This window comes from Miniopterus schreibersii (genome assembly GCF_964146895.1).
Source record: "Miniopterus schreibersii genome assembly, chromosome: 16".
NCBI lineage: Eukaryota > Metazoa > Chordata > Mammalia > Chiroptera > Miniopteridae > Miniopterus > Miniopterus schreibersii.
The window spans coordinates 29,660,320-29,676,688 of record NC_138116.1 but is presented as its reverse complement, the minus strand read 5'-3'; the positions used below and the strand labels follow the sequence as shown (position 1 = coordinate 29,676,688).

Genomic DNA, 16,369 nt, shown 5'->3' with positions numbered 1-16,369 from the left:
TTCAAAGGGTAATTCTGACTATATTCTATTCTTGCCTACCATACTGACTTTAGAATCTGACCCCATGTAGTATGTGACTCCGCTGTATCTAATAGAGCTCGTAGTGAGTATAATCAAGAATCACCATGTGAATATGGTGATGTTTAGGTATAGACATTGAGTGCTGTGTTTTTAAATTAGAGCTTACCTACGCTTTGCCTGGTGCTTTACATGAACTTTCTTTTAAAATTCTCACAGCCCCACCCCCCAAAAAGTGGAAACTCTAAGAGGCCAAGCTGGGATTCAGACCCAGGTGTGTCTGTGAGTTCATGCTTTTGCGTTATCTTACCATGCAGGCCTTGGGTGTCAGGGAAGGCTTCATAAGTGAGGGGGGGACTGGAGGTGGCCCTTGAGAGATGGGGAGGGTTGAGAAGGTAGAGGGGTTAGTGGAGAGGCATGTATAAGTCAAAGTGCTGGTGGTGATGAGGGCAAGGACCTGTGTAGGAAGGTCAACCTGAGAGAGTGAGAGCTGGGTGGGCTGGGGAGAAGGCAATAGAGAAGTGAAGGTGAAGTACAAGGACGGGACAGGTTATGGCTGTCCTTGGAGGCAGGCTGAGGGGCCTGAGGGTAGTCTGTCTGGCTGTGGGAGTAACTCCAAAAGCCATAGGTTAAGCTTATTAAAGATGTGGACCAGCCCTGAGATAGCACCGACCTTTGAGCAGCAGAGGGACTGGTTGTGGTTGTGTGTGGAGCTGAGCAGGTTGTCAGGGCCTCAGGTTTCCCTTCTGAGTGAGGACATCTGACCTTTTCACTAAGGAAGGTGAACTGATAGATGATCCCCATCAGTAGCACCAATCATCCCAGAGACAGAATTGACAGGATCTAGTCATCTGAATAGAAAAGAGGAGTGGATGGGCACTGTGCAGATACAGTGACACCTCAGTCACCCAGACGTCATCTTCTAGAGGACTGCTGATTGGCAGGTGGACCTAAGAGGGTCCTCGAGCTGCCTAAATAGTGGACACCAAGTCTGCGTGTGAAAACCCAGGTCCTTCGCTTACAGGAGAGCCTGCTGTCTTCCTGACACCCCACTTGTTCCGCTCTGGACTCTGTTCTCTCAGGCTTGGTTATCTGGTTTTCTAACCTTTGGCAGAAACAGCATATTATAAGGAAGTGAGGCTGCTGGAGACAGACATGCTGACAGGCAGAGTGACAGCTGATGCCCTGACAGGGGTAGGGGGCAAGAGAACAAAACATATATGGACTCAAGGGGTGTCTGGCCTTCCTAACATGGGCATATAGCAAGGGTCATTGTGATGTCTAGATGGGGCCGGTGTCCTTTGAGAGTGGCTGGAGGATTGCGGGGGGTAGTGGGGGACAGAAGCCAGACTGGGAAGTCAGAAGTCATTGCAGTGAGGATGACATACTCTTCAGTACAGGATGGGTCGGAAATGATTGGGTTCAAGAGAGGAAGCTCGGAGTTTGAGATGTTTGAGATGAGATCAGAGTGTTTTACTTAAGAAAGAGAGTCTATAAAATGTTTGCTGTTTTTTATTGTAACTAGTAATAGAATTTAGAAAACCACTCAAGATAGAAAACATTTTGTTCCTTAGAGGGGGTGGTTGTCAGTTACCTAGAAATTTTGCTTATGATGTGTCTTTTTCTCCCCCTAATGATCACAGATTGATAATAATAGTTAAAATGTATTGAAAGCTATTGTGCTGGATACTGTTCTTAGAGCTTTGCAAGTACTAATTCATTTAACCCCTACAACAACCCTATGTGGTAAACGCTACTACTTGCCCCATTTTACAGGTGAAGAAACTGAAGCACAGGGTTAAGTTGTATAGTTTACTGTATGGAAGAGCCAAGAATGAACCAGAAGTCAGCTTCCGGAGGTCTCACTAACTTACCATGGTACACCATGGAAAATCCCTTTAAAGCACTATTTCTCAGAATCAGCTAGAAGCCTGGTTAAAACACAGATGCAGGCCCTGGACGGTGTGGCTCAGTTGGTTGGGCATGTCCTGTGCACCAAAAGGTTGCTGGCTCTATTGCTGGTCAGGGTACATGCCTGGGTTGCAGGCTCGATCTCCGGTAAGGGGTGTGCAGGACTCTCTCTCTCCTCCCTTTCTCTCTTTCTAAAGATCATTTTAAAAAACAAAACAAAAACAGCACAGATACTGGTCACCATATCCAGAGTTTCTGATTCAATGGGTCTGGGAGGGGCCCTAGAATTTGCATTTCTAGTTAAGTTCCTAGGTGATGCTGAAGTTGCAGGTCTAGGAACCACACTTTGAGAACTAAAGCCCTTTTACTCACTGGGATTTCACCAATGTCAGGCTAACCGTGTAAAAGAGTCATGCAGCATAATCTTTATTTCACAGATGAGGGAAATTTGAGTCACCTGCCCACAGTCACACAGCCAAGCCATTCATTCATTCATTCATTCATTCATTCATTCACTGACTCACTCATTGACTGAACAAATGGGCGCCTCGGCACTAGGCCTTATGCTGGCCTCCGAGTCCAGCAGTTCTCAGCCTTGGCTGCATGTAAGAGTCACCTGGGGGAGTTTAAAAAAAAAAAAATCCCAGCACCCATTCCTCCCTCCCAGACTAATTAAATCAGAAACAGGGAGTAGGGGGAGGGGGAGGATCCAGGCATCAGTATTTTTTCAGTCCCACAGGGGATTTCAGTGTGCAGCTGACGTTGGCACCATTGTGTCAAGAAAGCACTGGGGGTGTGGAGACCTGTGACACAGCATGTGCCCAGAAGGGGCTGGGCAGACCATGCCGCCCAGGAAGACACGCCACTCCCTAGAAAGCAGGGACAGGAGCCCAGTGTCCTGAGGGCTGTATGTAGCTGTGCTTGCAGTGAGTGGTAGGTAGGAGGCAGAGCTGGTCTTTGTTCCTCTCTAGCAGTGTTTACCAGCCTTTTCACAGAGAAAGTAATACTATTCACCGGACCCACTGGGCTCACAGGACTGGCTGGGTGACTAGCCTGGGGTCTCTAGCCACTCTGGTTAGACACTGGTTAGGAGACTGCTTTGCTCCTGGGCTTCCAAGCACCAACCCCACCCCAGCCTTTTTTTTTTTTTTCTTCAGAGGAGGAGGGAGGCAGTGACTATTTCCTTTTTTCTGCAGAGCTCAGAGCTTCTGAGACAGCTTCAAAAGACCTGTCTTTTGGCTCCTTCCCACCTGCTCCCAGCTCCCATTTCGGCCTCTCTGGTGTCCCCAGCCCGGGTCCAGGCATTGTGTGGTGCCAACTAGAGAGCTGGGCCACGATTTCTCTTCTCGAGGAGCCCTGGCTTTTCACCGCAGCCCCTGCTCATTGGCCAGACACCCACAATTTCCTCTGTCTTCAAAGCCAAGGCCCACCCACCGCACCTCCCCCTACCCCACCCTCCTGTGTGCCCGCGCAGAGATGGGCTGTGTGGGTAGAAGGATGTACACAGAGTGCAGCTATTCCACACATGTCCCCGGTGCATTTATTGCTGTGCGGCGGGCCTGTGCGTTGTGTTAGAAGTGATGGTAGAGGTTGTCTTGGCCTCTGCTGCAGTAATTAGATGGCTGGGGTGAGCCTGTGATTTGTGTATTCTCAAGAACTGTGCTCTGTGATTGAGTGTTCATGTGTGCTGGGGGGTGTGTGTGTGTGTGTGTGTGTGTACATGACTGAGCATGTGCTTGTCTTGATCCTGGCCTGTGGGGCCGGGGGCTGCAGGTCCCAAATTCCTCTGCTATTTTTAGGGACTGTATCAGCTCAGCTGTCTGGAGGCTCGGGTGTGTGTCAGCAGGGAAGTCCCACCCTCCCTGTCCCTTGCCCCTAGCCCTCCAGTACTGCGTGTCCCCCACCCCATGCCTTTACTCTGAGAGCCTCCGCCTTTCCTTCCACACGCTGCTATCACCCTCTCCCTGCAGGCGGCATACCTGGTGCCCGCAGTCCTCCGGGCCACTCACTCTCTCCACTGGCTCTGGCCAGGGCCGGGCAGCTCCGGGCGGGAGGGGCCTGGGTAGAGGAGGGGAACGGGGGCGGGGCTGCAGGCAGTGCTATTTTGAGCTGCTAACGGAGCAGCATCTGAGAAGAGACTCCTCGCTCTGGGCTGCTCCAGGCCAGGCCATGCGGGTGAGTGTCCCTCTGACCCCCACCCCGGAAATGTCCCAGCCTCCTCATGCTGTTTCCTCATTTAGGAAAGGAGGGGCCTATTCGTTATTTTCCCAGATGTGGCTGAAGGAGGTCAGGAGGGAGGGGATGGGCAGCCTTGGGTCTCTTCTCTGAGCCTCTTGGTGGGGAGGGAATCACCCGGCCCAGGCAGCCTCACTCCGAGGCCAGGGGCCAGCCTCCTGGGGCTGACTCAGGACTTTGGAAGCTTCGGAGGAGACACCATATCCTAAGCCTCAGTGTCCTGGGACTGTGTCAGCCTCCCCACAGGCTGTGCCATGCCTTCCCCACAGACCATTAGTGCTCGAGGCCTTCATTCCTTGGAACACTATTTTCTTCCAGAATCAGGAACCCCAGCTCCCCCAGGTTTTGGAAGACTTCTTTCCCCCTGCTTTGTGTTGCCAGGATAGCCCTCCACACCCTGTTCCTCCGGGTAGACAAGAGAGAGGGACGAGAGAGAGGTAGTCCTTGGAGTCGTCAGGGACCTGTCTTTTCACTGTCCTCAAGAGTGGACTCAGCACTGCCTCCTCCGTTTCTGCGGATCGACACTTGGAGGGGGCACCAATGGCATCTCAGGGATGCCCTGATGGTCTGTAGGTCTCTCTTTTTTTTTTTTTTTTTTTTTTAGCAGAGGAATAAGTTCCCTTAAAAAACAAGTGAGGAGAAACATAGCTGCCTCCCTGTCCGTTCCGTTCCCCTCACGCCACCCCTCCCAGCCACCAAGGGTAAGGTTTTCAGTTGTGTCAGCAGTTGGCAGAGTATGCGGGCTGGCTTGGTGTGGAGGTGTATCAGGAGCCTGAGATGTGCCCATGAGCATTTGTATCTCTCTGTGACCAAGGACTGCCCCGCCCCGGCCATAAAACTGGCACCAGGGTGGAGGTATGTGGGCAGGCGGGGGTGGGGCCAGAGGGAGCCCTCACCCTGAGAGGTGGGTGCTTCCTGGTCTAGCTGACTCCCCACCCTGGGCCACCAGCACCAGCAAAGTGCCCTGCGGAGGGGCAGCGAGTCTCCCCAGGGAAGGGTGGCCTCCAGCAGGACTGGCCATTAGAGGAGGAAACCCAGGCCCTGTACAACTGCGGTGGCAGGAGGAAGCCATTCCAGTGCACCTGCTTCCTCCCAGCCCGCGGGCAGTGACTGCAAGCACCGGGCTGCTTTCTGTTCCGCCCTAAGCTGGGGGAGGGCTCTCACTGGAGGCTGGACCCAAGGGCCAGGGTGTCCCCGCCAAGCTCTTCTTCCTCTCTTCCTCTGCCTGGCTCGTGGCCTTCAGGCCACTCCCTGCAGAGCCCCTGTTCCTCTCAAGCAGCTCTCTGTGAAGTTTATTGGGGTCATGGGTGGAGAAGCAGGTCGTCTACGGAAACCCTGCCTTCCACCCAAGCTGTTGCTCTGGCAGGTGATGTCATGGCAGGACAGCAGTGCACGCGAACCTGGGAGATGGAGGCAGGGCTTGCTTCCAACCCTTAACGTGAGCCTCGGAAGTTCTTGCTGGAGGACAGGCCTGGGTGTGAGCCCTAACGTGCCACTTGCTGCTATGAGGCCTTGGGCGAGTCATTTCTGGGCCTCCTTTTGCTCATTTGTGAAGTGGGAAGTACACCGGTGTCTACTTCAGAGGGATGCTGTGGGGATTAGAAGAGATGATGCCTGTGAACGGTTCAGCAGGGTGCCTGGCACTTAGTACACGCTCAATACACTGTAACTGTTATTACTGTTACTTTCTCCCCTCACAGCCCCAGTCCTTACATAAGTTGGTACTAGGTTGGGACTGGCAGGGAGGGGGTTGCCCTGGGACCTACTTTCTGCACCTCAGAATGGGAGAGGAGAGAGAGGAGGGTGCTGTGCCTCTTTCTTCCCCAAATGAGAAGCCCGGAGTGTGCGTGAGTGTTGGCAGAGGGGAGAGGTGCCAAGTTCTCTTCCTCTAGGTACGCTCTCTCTCTCGGGGCACCTGCTGCCCGTGGGGGCTCGCAGAGTGTGGGCATCCTGCTTGGGCACTTGGGCCTCAATGCATTTGTCCAGGCTGGGCATTCCATGCCTAAGGGATATCTGGTGGGTGGAATGATCATCCCGGGGGTATTTGTGCCTCCAGTCCCCCCAGTGAAGGGCTCAGAGGATAGTAAGTTAAGGTCCTTGCTGGCCATGCAGAGGGTAAAACCCAGCCTGGCCCAGCCCCCTGAGTGTTGGAAGCTTCTGGGGCTGAGCAGAGGTGGGTCCCTCAGCACCTTTCTTGGATTTTCTGCTCTTTGAGAACAAATGCTTTTAGCTATTATCTCCTCGGTGTTTTCTTTTTTATTGACTATTTAGTCATTTTTACAATAGAAATAAACAGTAACAAATACATGGAGTAGCATCTCTGTTGTGTCTAATTCACACGGTTTACAAGGTTATTATGATCACTGTTCTATTTAGTTTCTAGTTTTTCTGATTGATGTTATTTTAGGTGAAGTTTTCCATATGGTTACATTGTCCACATATTTGTTAGTGCATTGTAAGAAAGTACCACAGTTTACATAACCCTTCCTTAATTCTAGGCTTTTGGATGGCTTCCAATTTGGGCCTATTATATAGAGTACATCTTTTAAAAGTCTTCGCATGGGTTTGTAGGTTTTTTCTTTCTCTTTCTTTTTTTTAATTATTGATTTTAGAGAGAAACATCAATTTGTTGTTCCACTTATTTATGCACTCACTGGTTGCTTCTAGTATGTGCCCTCACCGGAGATCGAACCCACAGCCTTGGCGTAACAAGACGATACTCTAACCAACTGAGCTACCCGGCCAGAGCCTCTCTTACTTTCCATAAGTCAGCTTATTGCATACACATTCCTGAAGATGGGCTGGCCAGGCCAGGGGATGATGAATTTCATGACTCTTGCTGCTCCCAAAGAGTTACTAAGGCCTCCCCTCAACTCCGTGGCACAGAGTTTACTATCTATTTATTGTTGCTAAGTTTAGAGATCATATCTCCCTTGTTTTTCCTCCATCCCTGGGAATCGGGATGGGCAGGTGTTACTCTCCATAGTTCAAAGGAACCCGCTGCAGCACTGTTGTGCAACAAGCATTTATTAAGTCACCACAGTAGGATGTGTAAAAAGAGAGTGCTGCCTATGAGGAAATCAGAGTCCAGGGAACGTTGCAGACACACATACAGCTCCCCAAGATCCATCCTTGTGGAGCCCAGTTGTGAATCCAAGTGCTGCCAACTTACTATCTGGGGCCCTCAGCAAGGTGCTCACCTCTCAGTTTCCTTCTCTAGAAAGTGGGCTGTGTGAGGATTAAATGGAGACATATAAAGTGCTTACCACTGTACCTGGCTCATGGTAAGTATTCAGTGAGCGTTGGTTTCTCTTCGCTTCCTCAAGAGAAGAGGCCAGAAATGCCAGAGAGGAAGGGGATGGGATGGCCAGGTCTCAGCCAGTGGTGGGATCGTGGTGGGGGTCTCCCTTTGCAAGTCCAGAACCTCGATTTGGACAGACTGGACACTAGGAAGTACCACAGCAATCCACGCTTTGTCTCGACCCAGACCTCCTGAACCTTGATGCTGACGCAGACTATTAGCCAGAGCTGGCTACTAAGGATGACTCAGCCCTCTGACCCTGCCTCACACAGCAGAAAAGGTGGCCTGTATGGAAGCAGCACAGGCTTTGCAACCAGAGGGACTGGGTTCAAATCCCCCAGCTCAACTACTTATCAGCTTTGTGACTTAATCTCTTTCTGAGTCTTTTCCCTCATGGGTAACATGGAAATAATAATAACTCCCATGTCATGGAGCTGTTGTAAGATTTAGATTCGAAAATATACGTTAAATACATTTATGGGGCCCATCTCACTGTAGGTGTTCCACATTTAGTAATGAATATTGTTGTTGGAAATGGCCAAACTCTCTAGAGAGGGACCAGGTCAGGAAGAGGGGCCTTGGCTCCCAAGCACCCGTGCTCCATGGAGCCATTCATTCCCAGCTCTTGGGGTGACTGTAGCAGAGATATCACCACCATCTTTGGGGCCTGTTCTGTATTGGATCAAAACAGGTTATTCTTGGTCCTAAGCAAATCTTAGCTAAAAATCCAGTGATAAAGAAGCCAGGCAATTCTGCACAAAAGCCACAGAGTGAATGTCCTTTGGGGAGAGCCTCACATTTGTGTTCAGAGTGATGTTCATAAGGAACAGCTGATGCAAAGGAACAGGCCCTGTTGTGAATGGCCTGGCGTTCCTACAGCCTGGGGTGGATGGGTTCCTTCCTGGACCCAGAGGAAACCCAGAGCAGGAGGTCAAAGATCAAATCCATTAATTAAACAGACTTAAAGTCTCTTGCATGTGAACTGGGTAATAAAATAGAAAAGTCAACAAAGCAAAATTAGAAATAACTCATCGAAAACAAACAATTCTTTAATTTTTCACTGTTAACTTCATTAGAAGCAGTAATAAGAATGAACCAGTTCTTAAACACTACTGAATTGAATGGCTTCTTTAGATGAAGTCTCTCCTTAGGCTGAGGCAGATGTTGCCCATTAATTTTCAAAAGGACCAGCTCTGGCTTCTAACCCACGAATGGGGTGGCTTTAAGTTCTCCAGGCCTCTTGCCCCTGGCAGGTAAAAGGCAAAGTTGCCAGAGTCCTAGAGCATCTTCCTTAATCCCCTCCCAGGTCACAGGCCCACAACTTTGGTTCACTGAATTAAGGGCTTGAGTGTCTCTTCCCACCCAGACTCCTAGGGTTCCAGACCTAGAAAGGACTTCAGCCATTACCTAGATTAATCCATGCCCCACTTCTACAGAGAGGCCCAGAGAGGTGAGTGGCTTAAGGGCACACAGCTTCCAAGGACAGGAGGTCATAAGTTCTGTACCCCACTTTGTTTTGTCTTTCCTTAATATATTATTCCTTACCCCTTTTCTGACCCTTTGAACTTTGTAATCCTCTCCCCTCTGCGCCATCCCTTTTCCCCTCTGTTCCCACAGTGTTTGTCCTGGCAGATCCTGGCCTTTAGGAAGACTCCGAGTCCCTGAGAGACCCTGCCCACCCCCATTTCTTCTCTGACCCAGGGTGCAGGCTACTTTCGGGGCCATGGCCTTTTCATCAAGATTTGCCTTCTGGGAGCAAAAGGAAAGTTGGATTTCAAAACCTTTATGCTTTTCCTATGTGCTTGGCATGGTGTGTGCCGGCAGGAGACTGGCTTGGGAGAGAGGGAGCTTTGGAAACTGGAGATGGACTGGGGCATGTGTGCATATTTGGGGGTTGGGGAGACTAACCAGGGGGCCAGTGGACTCACTCTGCTGTCTGGATGGGCTCCTGCGCTGAGTCATGCTCCTCTCCTGAGTTCCGCCTCTAGTAAGCTGAGCTGCCTTTTGTCCCACTGGTGCCCCTCGGAGTTAACCCTTCCACACCCTTCCTACCCCCTGCTGCTCTGACTCACCCCTGGGACTGGGGGCTGCTAAGGAAGGGCCACTGGGAATGGCTTTGGCTCTGAGGCCTCGGAACTGGGTCTCCCTGAGTCTGGGGGCCGTGGAGGGTAGGAGGAGAGGGAGCCAGGCCTCTTGGCTGCCTGGGTCCAGAGGGTGATTCCGGCTGCAGACCTGGGCGTGCCTTTGTGCTGTGCACAGTCCCCAGCTGGGCAATGACCTACAACAGGCAGAGCCCTTTGGGCGGGGGAAGGGGTAGTGAGTCAGCCTCAGGCTAAATCCAGAGCTGAGCTCAGCTGGGTCTGGTGTCCCAAACATTTGGGGGGGGGAGCCCATGTTTCCCCAATGCCTCACCACTTGGGTGAGGCACTTGGGGTCTCAGGCTAGAGCCACTGGAGGGAAGAGGACAGATTGGGAGCTGGTGAAGGATGTGGAGTGGACTTGGATCCTGGGCCATCCCTGTGCCTGAGCTAACAGCACTACGTGCAGTGATGAGTGTGTCTGTGAGGTTTGTGAGCACTTGCCGCCCCTCTAACCTGTGTGCCCCGGAGTGGAGCATGAGCTAGTGCACGGTGTGGTCCCTGAGGGTGGGGTTGGGGTGAGGGATGGAAATTGGTGGCGGGCAACAGGTATGTGGGGGGGTGCAGCGGGCACAGACCTAGACTCTGCCACTCATTCCCTCTCCACCAGCCCCTCCCTTCCCTTTCTCTGCTCCAGTCCCAATTTCTAAAGTAGTAGAGTCCACGCTGATGAAGAATTGCCTCTGTCTGTGACAGTATGAACTAACTTTGAAGCTTGAGCCCGCTGAAAATAGTTCTGTGGGCAAGATGCAGCTTTAAAACGGCAGCGGCCATCATGCTGATCAGTGCCCCAGGCACCGCTAATTAAGGTTCAAAATTAGCCACAGACGATGGTTACAAACGGAGAGTCTCCCCCCAGGTGGATAGTTAACAAAACCCTGGAAGAGTTTCTAAGGATCTTTCCCGTTAGGAATCAAAGGCTCCTTCTTACCACATTGTGCTGGGAAAGAAAGGCTTGCGAGGGGAGGGGGTGGTGGTGACAGACCTGTCTTTTTCTACAGTCCTAAGTGACTCAGTAAAGAGGAGAAATGAGATCCACTAGGAACTGCCTGAGCTTGTGGAGGGAGAGATGCTAGGGAGTGGGGGGAAGAAGACCCTCCCAGACCCGAGGCCTGGCCCCTCTGGGTGTGTTCTGTGCCAGTCACTGAACTGAAAGAACCTTCAGAGTGTCATATTGTCTGTCCTTTTATTCTGGATTCATTATGGCATCTGCCATTGACCCCTGACTCTGCTCTCTCCTCTGACTCAGGCCAGCTAGCTCCTGGGCTGAGCACAAATCCCTGGCCAGAGCAGCCAGAGCTCAGGCATCTTTGCTTTCTCCACCCCCTACCCCCAGCCTTGGGGTTCCCTCCCTCAGCTGCACAGTTGGCAGTTTTGTGGGTCTGAGGTTGGGAAGATATCTGGCCTCCTGAATCACCGCCTCCAGCCAGAGCTCAGCCATCTGGTTGAGAAGGCACTTGGGCTCTGTGCTGAGGGAGATCGTATGGAGCCTAGAAGCGAGCCGGAGCCAGCCCGATGGAGCCACCCATCCACTCGCCTACGTGGAGTTCTGCTGGCCCTGCGGGGCCCCCACGCTGGGGCTGCTCCCTCTCCTCAGCCCCTAGGTCAGGGGGCTCTTGTTTAGCCCACTCCTTGTCTGAGCTGGAATGACTCTTGTAGTTTAGCCTGAGGTGAATTAGCTGGATCTTTCTATCCACCCCGTAACCAAGGCCCTGATGCAGCTTTCATGGGTGGACCCCTTTAGACAGCCCCACTGGGCCATGTGGCTGGTCAGTGAGGGGAGGGGTGCTTGGCTTTTGCCCCCACAGAGACTCTTCATTCCTGAAGTTGTCACTGGACAGTTTAGGCCCCAGTACATCTGTTGCCCAGGTCCGTAGCCCCAGTATTCCTGAAAGCGCAGGAGCTCTGCCCTTCAGGGAGAGAGGCCTGTGGGATGCTTGCTTTCTGCGCTTTTCGAGCTGGGTCCCCCAGCCCTGACCTGCGAGTGACTTCTTTGTCTGCTCCCTCAGGTGAAAGAGGGAGACAAAACCCTGCCGAGGCCTGGCCCTCCTGGCAAGGAGGAAGGGGCTGTAAGTGCTTCCCCAAGCCCCCTGTGTGTGGGTGTGCCAGCGTAGCCTAGCCTGGGAGGCAGTTCCGCGGAGCAGGCAGGCGTGGGGGGTGCCCCTTTCTGTGTGGGTGACTAGAGGGAATGCGGCTAAAGGGGCAGGAGGAGCCTGTGCCATGCTCACCTGGGGCAGGTGAAGGAGATGGGAACGCCAAGGCACTTTGGAGATCTCCCCAAACTCCCCACCCCCCTTTAGTTCCTGCCTTTAAGTTCTGCTCTCCTGAACCTTTGGGGCTGGAGAGTCTTGGGTGGGCAAACTCCTAGGTCAGGAGCAGCTGTTAAGACTTTTCATCCTGCTCTGGGTGGCACCAGACAGGCCAGGGAGGAATTTCACTGCAGCTGCTGCTGCTCTTCCCAAGACCCCGTCAGCTGCTTGGTGTAGGGCCCCTAGGCACCCCTACCCCAGTCGTCCTGCCTTGGGATGGAGCCTCTGAATAAAGCTGAACTCTTTTAAGGCAAGAGAAGGGAGACAGTTCCAGAAGAGCCAGACCTAGAGATGTGTAGTTAGGAGAGGGCTGCTGCGGCACCGGGGTGGGCGTGCCCAGAGCTCTAGAGCAGAGCTGGATCACAAAACAGATCCATACTCCATTACCCCAGACGGTGCCTCTCCCGGCTCCCCCCACTTCCTTGGGCGGAGATTTGATTAGCCAGGCATTGTGGCTTCTGCCTAATCTGTAAAGCATCCTGCAAGGCCAGCCTATGATTTCAAAAGGATATGTTTGAGATATGGGCGGGAGGGGTCTTGGAGTATGCCAGCTTTTTTTGCGAAAATTACACGTAAGGTGCTTAGAAGACTTTCCAGCATATAATCAGCACTATATGAGTGTTAGCCGTTACCACCACCATCATCATTGCCATTGTCATCATCGTCTGCAGTTAGAGGGGACGGGAGGTTAGCCAGAGACGGAGGGGAGGGGAGGACCGAGCAGCTAGGGCCAGCAGCCAGCTCCGCAGTACCCTGGCATGCCAGCGAGCACTCTTGGCCCAAGAGGCTGAGGAAAAGCACCTTCACGCCCTCCCCTCCCCACCCCTGCAGCGGGGCCACAGTGCAGCTGAGGCCTGGGCTGAGGCCACCTGGCTCAGCTCTGCTCAGAACATGGGGCAGCCTCTCCACATGGCAGCCAGAGGTCTGCCCACTCTGTGAGCATCTTCCTACATCCAAGCAGAGGTGGCAGGTGGCCCTTCATGGACCCCAGTGCCCAGGTACACCCCAGAACCAAGGTCATTGTTTTGGGGAATAAGGCCACAAGCACAGCTCATTCGTGGCAGGACTTTGCCTTACCAGCAAGGAGGCCCTCGGTTGACCTTGGTCCCCCCAGACAATGTGGCTAGCTTTGCGGGAAACTCTGCCCTGCCATTAGCCAGCCTGGCCTTGCCAGTGGCAGTCCTTTGGGTCCACAGACAGTTCCCACCAGTGTTGGGGGAAAAGTGGGTACACCAGGTGGAGTGTGCCAGCATAGTCCAGTTAGTTCCTGGGTGCCCAGAGGCAGGCTGGCTGAGCCAGGGCCCAGCTCTAGGGCAGAGTAGAGCCATGGTAGTGTGAGTGCTTAACCCTTTGTGGGCCACAGCTGCTTCCGCCTCCTCCCATTATTCCACATGTACACTGGGAGCTAGGAGGTTTCCAGCCCTTGAGAGGTTTGCAGGAGGAAAACTGCAGAGAGACTGATAGAAAGCAGGCTGAGGTGGAAGCTTCCTGGGCCAGCGCTGGGTTTCTGCAGCCCTTGAGAATGTGGTTGAGTAGACAGTGGGTGGAGAGTGGACAGTGGCTGCAGCCCAGAGGAGGTGGAGGGAGGAGGCTTGGCTTATCTTGGGGCCAGGAATTGCTCCCTGACCATTGTTCTTGTCAAGATGTGGGTCTGACTGCCCAGAAACCCAGGTGATAGGGGCACCACAAGGGCAGGAAGCCCTGGAGTGAGGCCTAGGAATGGGTTGTTGGACCTCTCCATGCTCCATCTCTGCTGTGTTTGGGCTGTGAGGGAGGGGGCTCAGCTGGATTGGGGCTTGGTTGCTGCCCTGACAGAGAGCCAGTAACTCTGGGGCGCCTCATGGGCCTCCAGGCATTCTGTGCTGGCTTCTCACAGCTCCATGCTAAGCCTGGGGATAGAGGCCAGGTGACTGCTTGTGCTTTGCGGGGGAGAGACACCACACTCTTAGATGCAGTTGTCCTACCCGGGTGATGGAAGGCCTCTTGGAGCCATGTGTTGTTTGGTGCATGAGAGGGAGGTCTGTTTCAGGGCTGGGCATGAGGTAACACCTCCTACTTCCTCTGCATGGGGTGGGCAGGGACCTGGGCTGATGCTAATGTCTACCTGTATCTGTGTGACTGTAGCTAGAGGGCAACTCAAAGGACGGCAGTGGCCCATCTAAGAGTCCTCAGCCTCCCACCAGCCCTGTACCTGCAGAGACTCCCCAGAGACCCAAGAGCCCTGTGCCCACACTGGCCATGAATGGCCTGGGGGCTACCTCAGCAGGAGGCCCAAGCGAGGAGGCCCCAGGCCTGTCCCGGAGGAAGGTGGCGAATGCGGTGAGGAAGGTGGTGAGCAAGGTGCTGCCTGGCGAGGAGCCTGGAGGTGCCAGGGAACCTCCAGGCAGAGGGCTCAAATCCCCTGAGCACCCAGCTCGAGGCAAGAAGGGAGAAAAGGCGGCTGCTGGTCCCGAGCCCCCTCCTCCCCCTCCCCCTCCTCCTCCTCCAGCTCCAACTAAGCCTGAAGCAAAGAAGGAGACAGCCAAGGATGAGCTCTCAGTGGGCCTGCGGAGCCTGATGTCTCGAGGCAGGGGCAAGGACCACAAGCCCCGCAGCAGGCAGTCTCCTGGGAAGGGGGAGAAGCCCTCCAGCCAGGAGCCGGGCTCCTCAGGGAAACCAGGCTCCCCGGAGGTGGTGAACTCCCCAGCCAAGCCTGGAACCCCAGAGAAAAAGTGTCCCCCAGCCCCACCAGAAGAGCTGGCTGACTCCGGCTCCACTGGCCCCAAGTCGAACCTCACTGGATTGCAGCAGTGCAAGTCACCAGCCCCTGATGTGCAGCAGGAGGTACCCGAGTGTGTCACTAACCTCCCATGCCCCTCACGACCCTCACTCGAGGGCCAGGCACCCTCACCACCGGCTTCCCCAAGGTTCCTCCACAAGCCCCGCATGGCAGAGAGGCTAGGCCCGGGCCTTTGCTGATGGCCGGGCTGCATGGCTTCCTGGACTGAATGCCAGAGTCCATGGTGGCCCGACTCTGCGATGGGACCTGCTAACCAGCATGCTGCTGCTCTGTGGGAGCCAGAGCCTGGTCCTCAGCCAGGTGGGCTCAGCTTGAAGCTCCAGACCCCACAACAAGATCCAGAGTCTTAGCAGATCAGCGCTAGGGCGGGAAGACAGAACTGAAGCTGGGTGGCCTGCATGCGTTCACATCCCAGCCACGCACCCCTGTGAGATCTCAGCAAGGTCCCCTCTCTGAGCCTTCATCTGTCCAGTTGGGACAACACAGGTCCTCAGTTTCTCCTCTGAAGCCCTTGAGGGCAGAAGTATTTTGGAAATTAGTAATTTTTATACTTTAGAATATTGTACAGCGTATGTAATGAGGAGCAACTCATGACCAAAGACATGACTATTTCCACAGCAAAACCTATGAATGCTCATGCTGCGGAGGGATAGAATACAAACAGTCAGGCTTTGCCATGAAAATAGTTCAGAAAAATCTTTTTATTTGGGCGGCTTTTTGGGTTTTGGAATTGCTTTGAAGGGTTACTGTGAAGATTAGAAATGATTCGGGTAATGAATGGGCCCAGCCCAGCCCCTGGCGTGGTGGGTGCTCCATAAGTAAATGGTAGTGATGCTAATAACAGTAGTTATTAATAACATCACTGCCAACACTACCTTCATGCCTGACCAGCAGTCCCCTCTGGCAGCAGGACCCTAGAGGAGCCCTGTGCCTGGGTGGCTAATGGGCACAGTGGGCCCCCTTTGGATCTGGGGCCCTGTCTGTCCACAAAGTGCCTTCTGGGTGGGACAGGAGGCTGAGAGGCAGAGGGGAGGGACAAGAACGGTCAGTCCAACCCTTTCCTTTGGAAGGTGATGCCTGCTTGGCTGGCCCTTGGGTTGGGGACAGCTCTCTTGAAGCTTTCTCATTTTGTAGACCTTTCTGAAGCCTCGTGGGAGGGGTGTTGAGGGGTGTCAAGTTTCGCCACTGCTTCCGGTGCTTTTGCTTGCTCCTGGTTGGAAGGGGAGGGTCAGGGAACCAGGGGCAGGGCACAGCCTAAAGGCCTGTCGTGTCTCCAGCCTCTGGGATTCCTAGGGCCCCAGAACCTGTCTTGCTCCCATTGCATTTTTCTTGGGTTTTGCAGAACCTAGAAAGGAGCAGGGTGCAGTTCTCCCCACCCCTCCTGGCTCACCCTGAATCAGGGAAGTCACCTCCTGATACACAGGAGTTGACAGGGGCATTTTGGCTTGATGGGCAGGGCATGAAGCGAACCATCCGTCCCTGAGCAAACCTCTCAGGAGCCGAGAGCATCAGGTGCCTGTTCCCGGGCCGGCAGCCCTCCCTCTGGCTCCCTGTCCCTCCACCTCTCACTAGTGGAGTTGGGGGTTGAGAAGCTCCAAGCTCTGCCTGGAGTTCAGCCACCTGTCCCCTGGGCTGATGGAAGGGGCCAGAGGGTGTGCAGAAGAGCAGGGCCATCCTG

At 53.7% G+C, this 16,369-nt stretch overlaps 1 protein-coding gene across 8 annotated transcripts in view; it reads left to right on the top strand.

Moving 5' to 3' along the window:
- MYO18A (myosin XVIIIA) overlaps nt 1–16,369 on the top strand; it is a 91,872-nt gene that overhangs the window by 27,221 nt on the left and 48,282 nt on the right. The window contains exons 1-3 of one of the 8 annotated variants that reach the window (XM_081162197.1): nt 9,887–10,031; nt 11,613–11,672; nt 14,037–14,735. The exons of the other annotated variants lie outside the window; for them this stretch is intronic. Coding sequence (XP_081018323.1) covers nt 14,151–14,735 — 585 coding nt within the window. The 5' untranslated portion in view covers nt 9,887–10,031; nt 11,613–11,672; nt 14,037–14,150. Of the gene's footprint in view, nt 1–9,886; nt 10,032–11,612; nt 11,673–14,036; nt 14,736–16,369 lie in introns of those variants that run through there. 8 annotated transcript variants of the gene reach the window in all.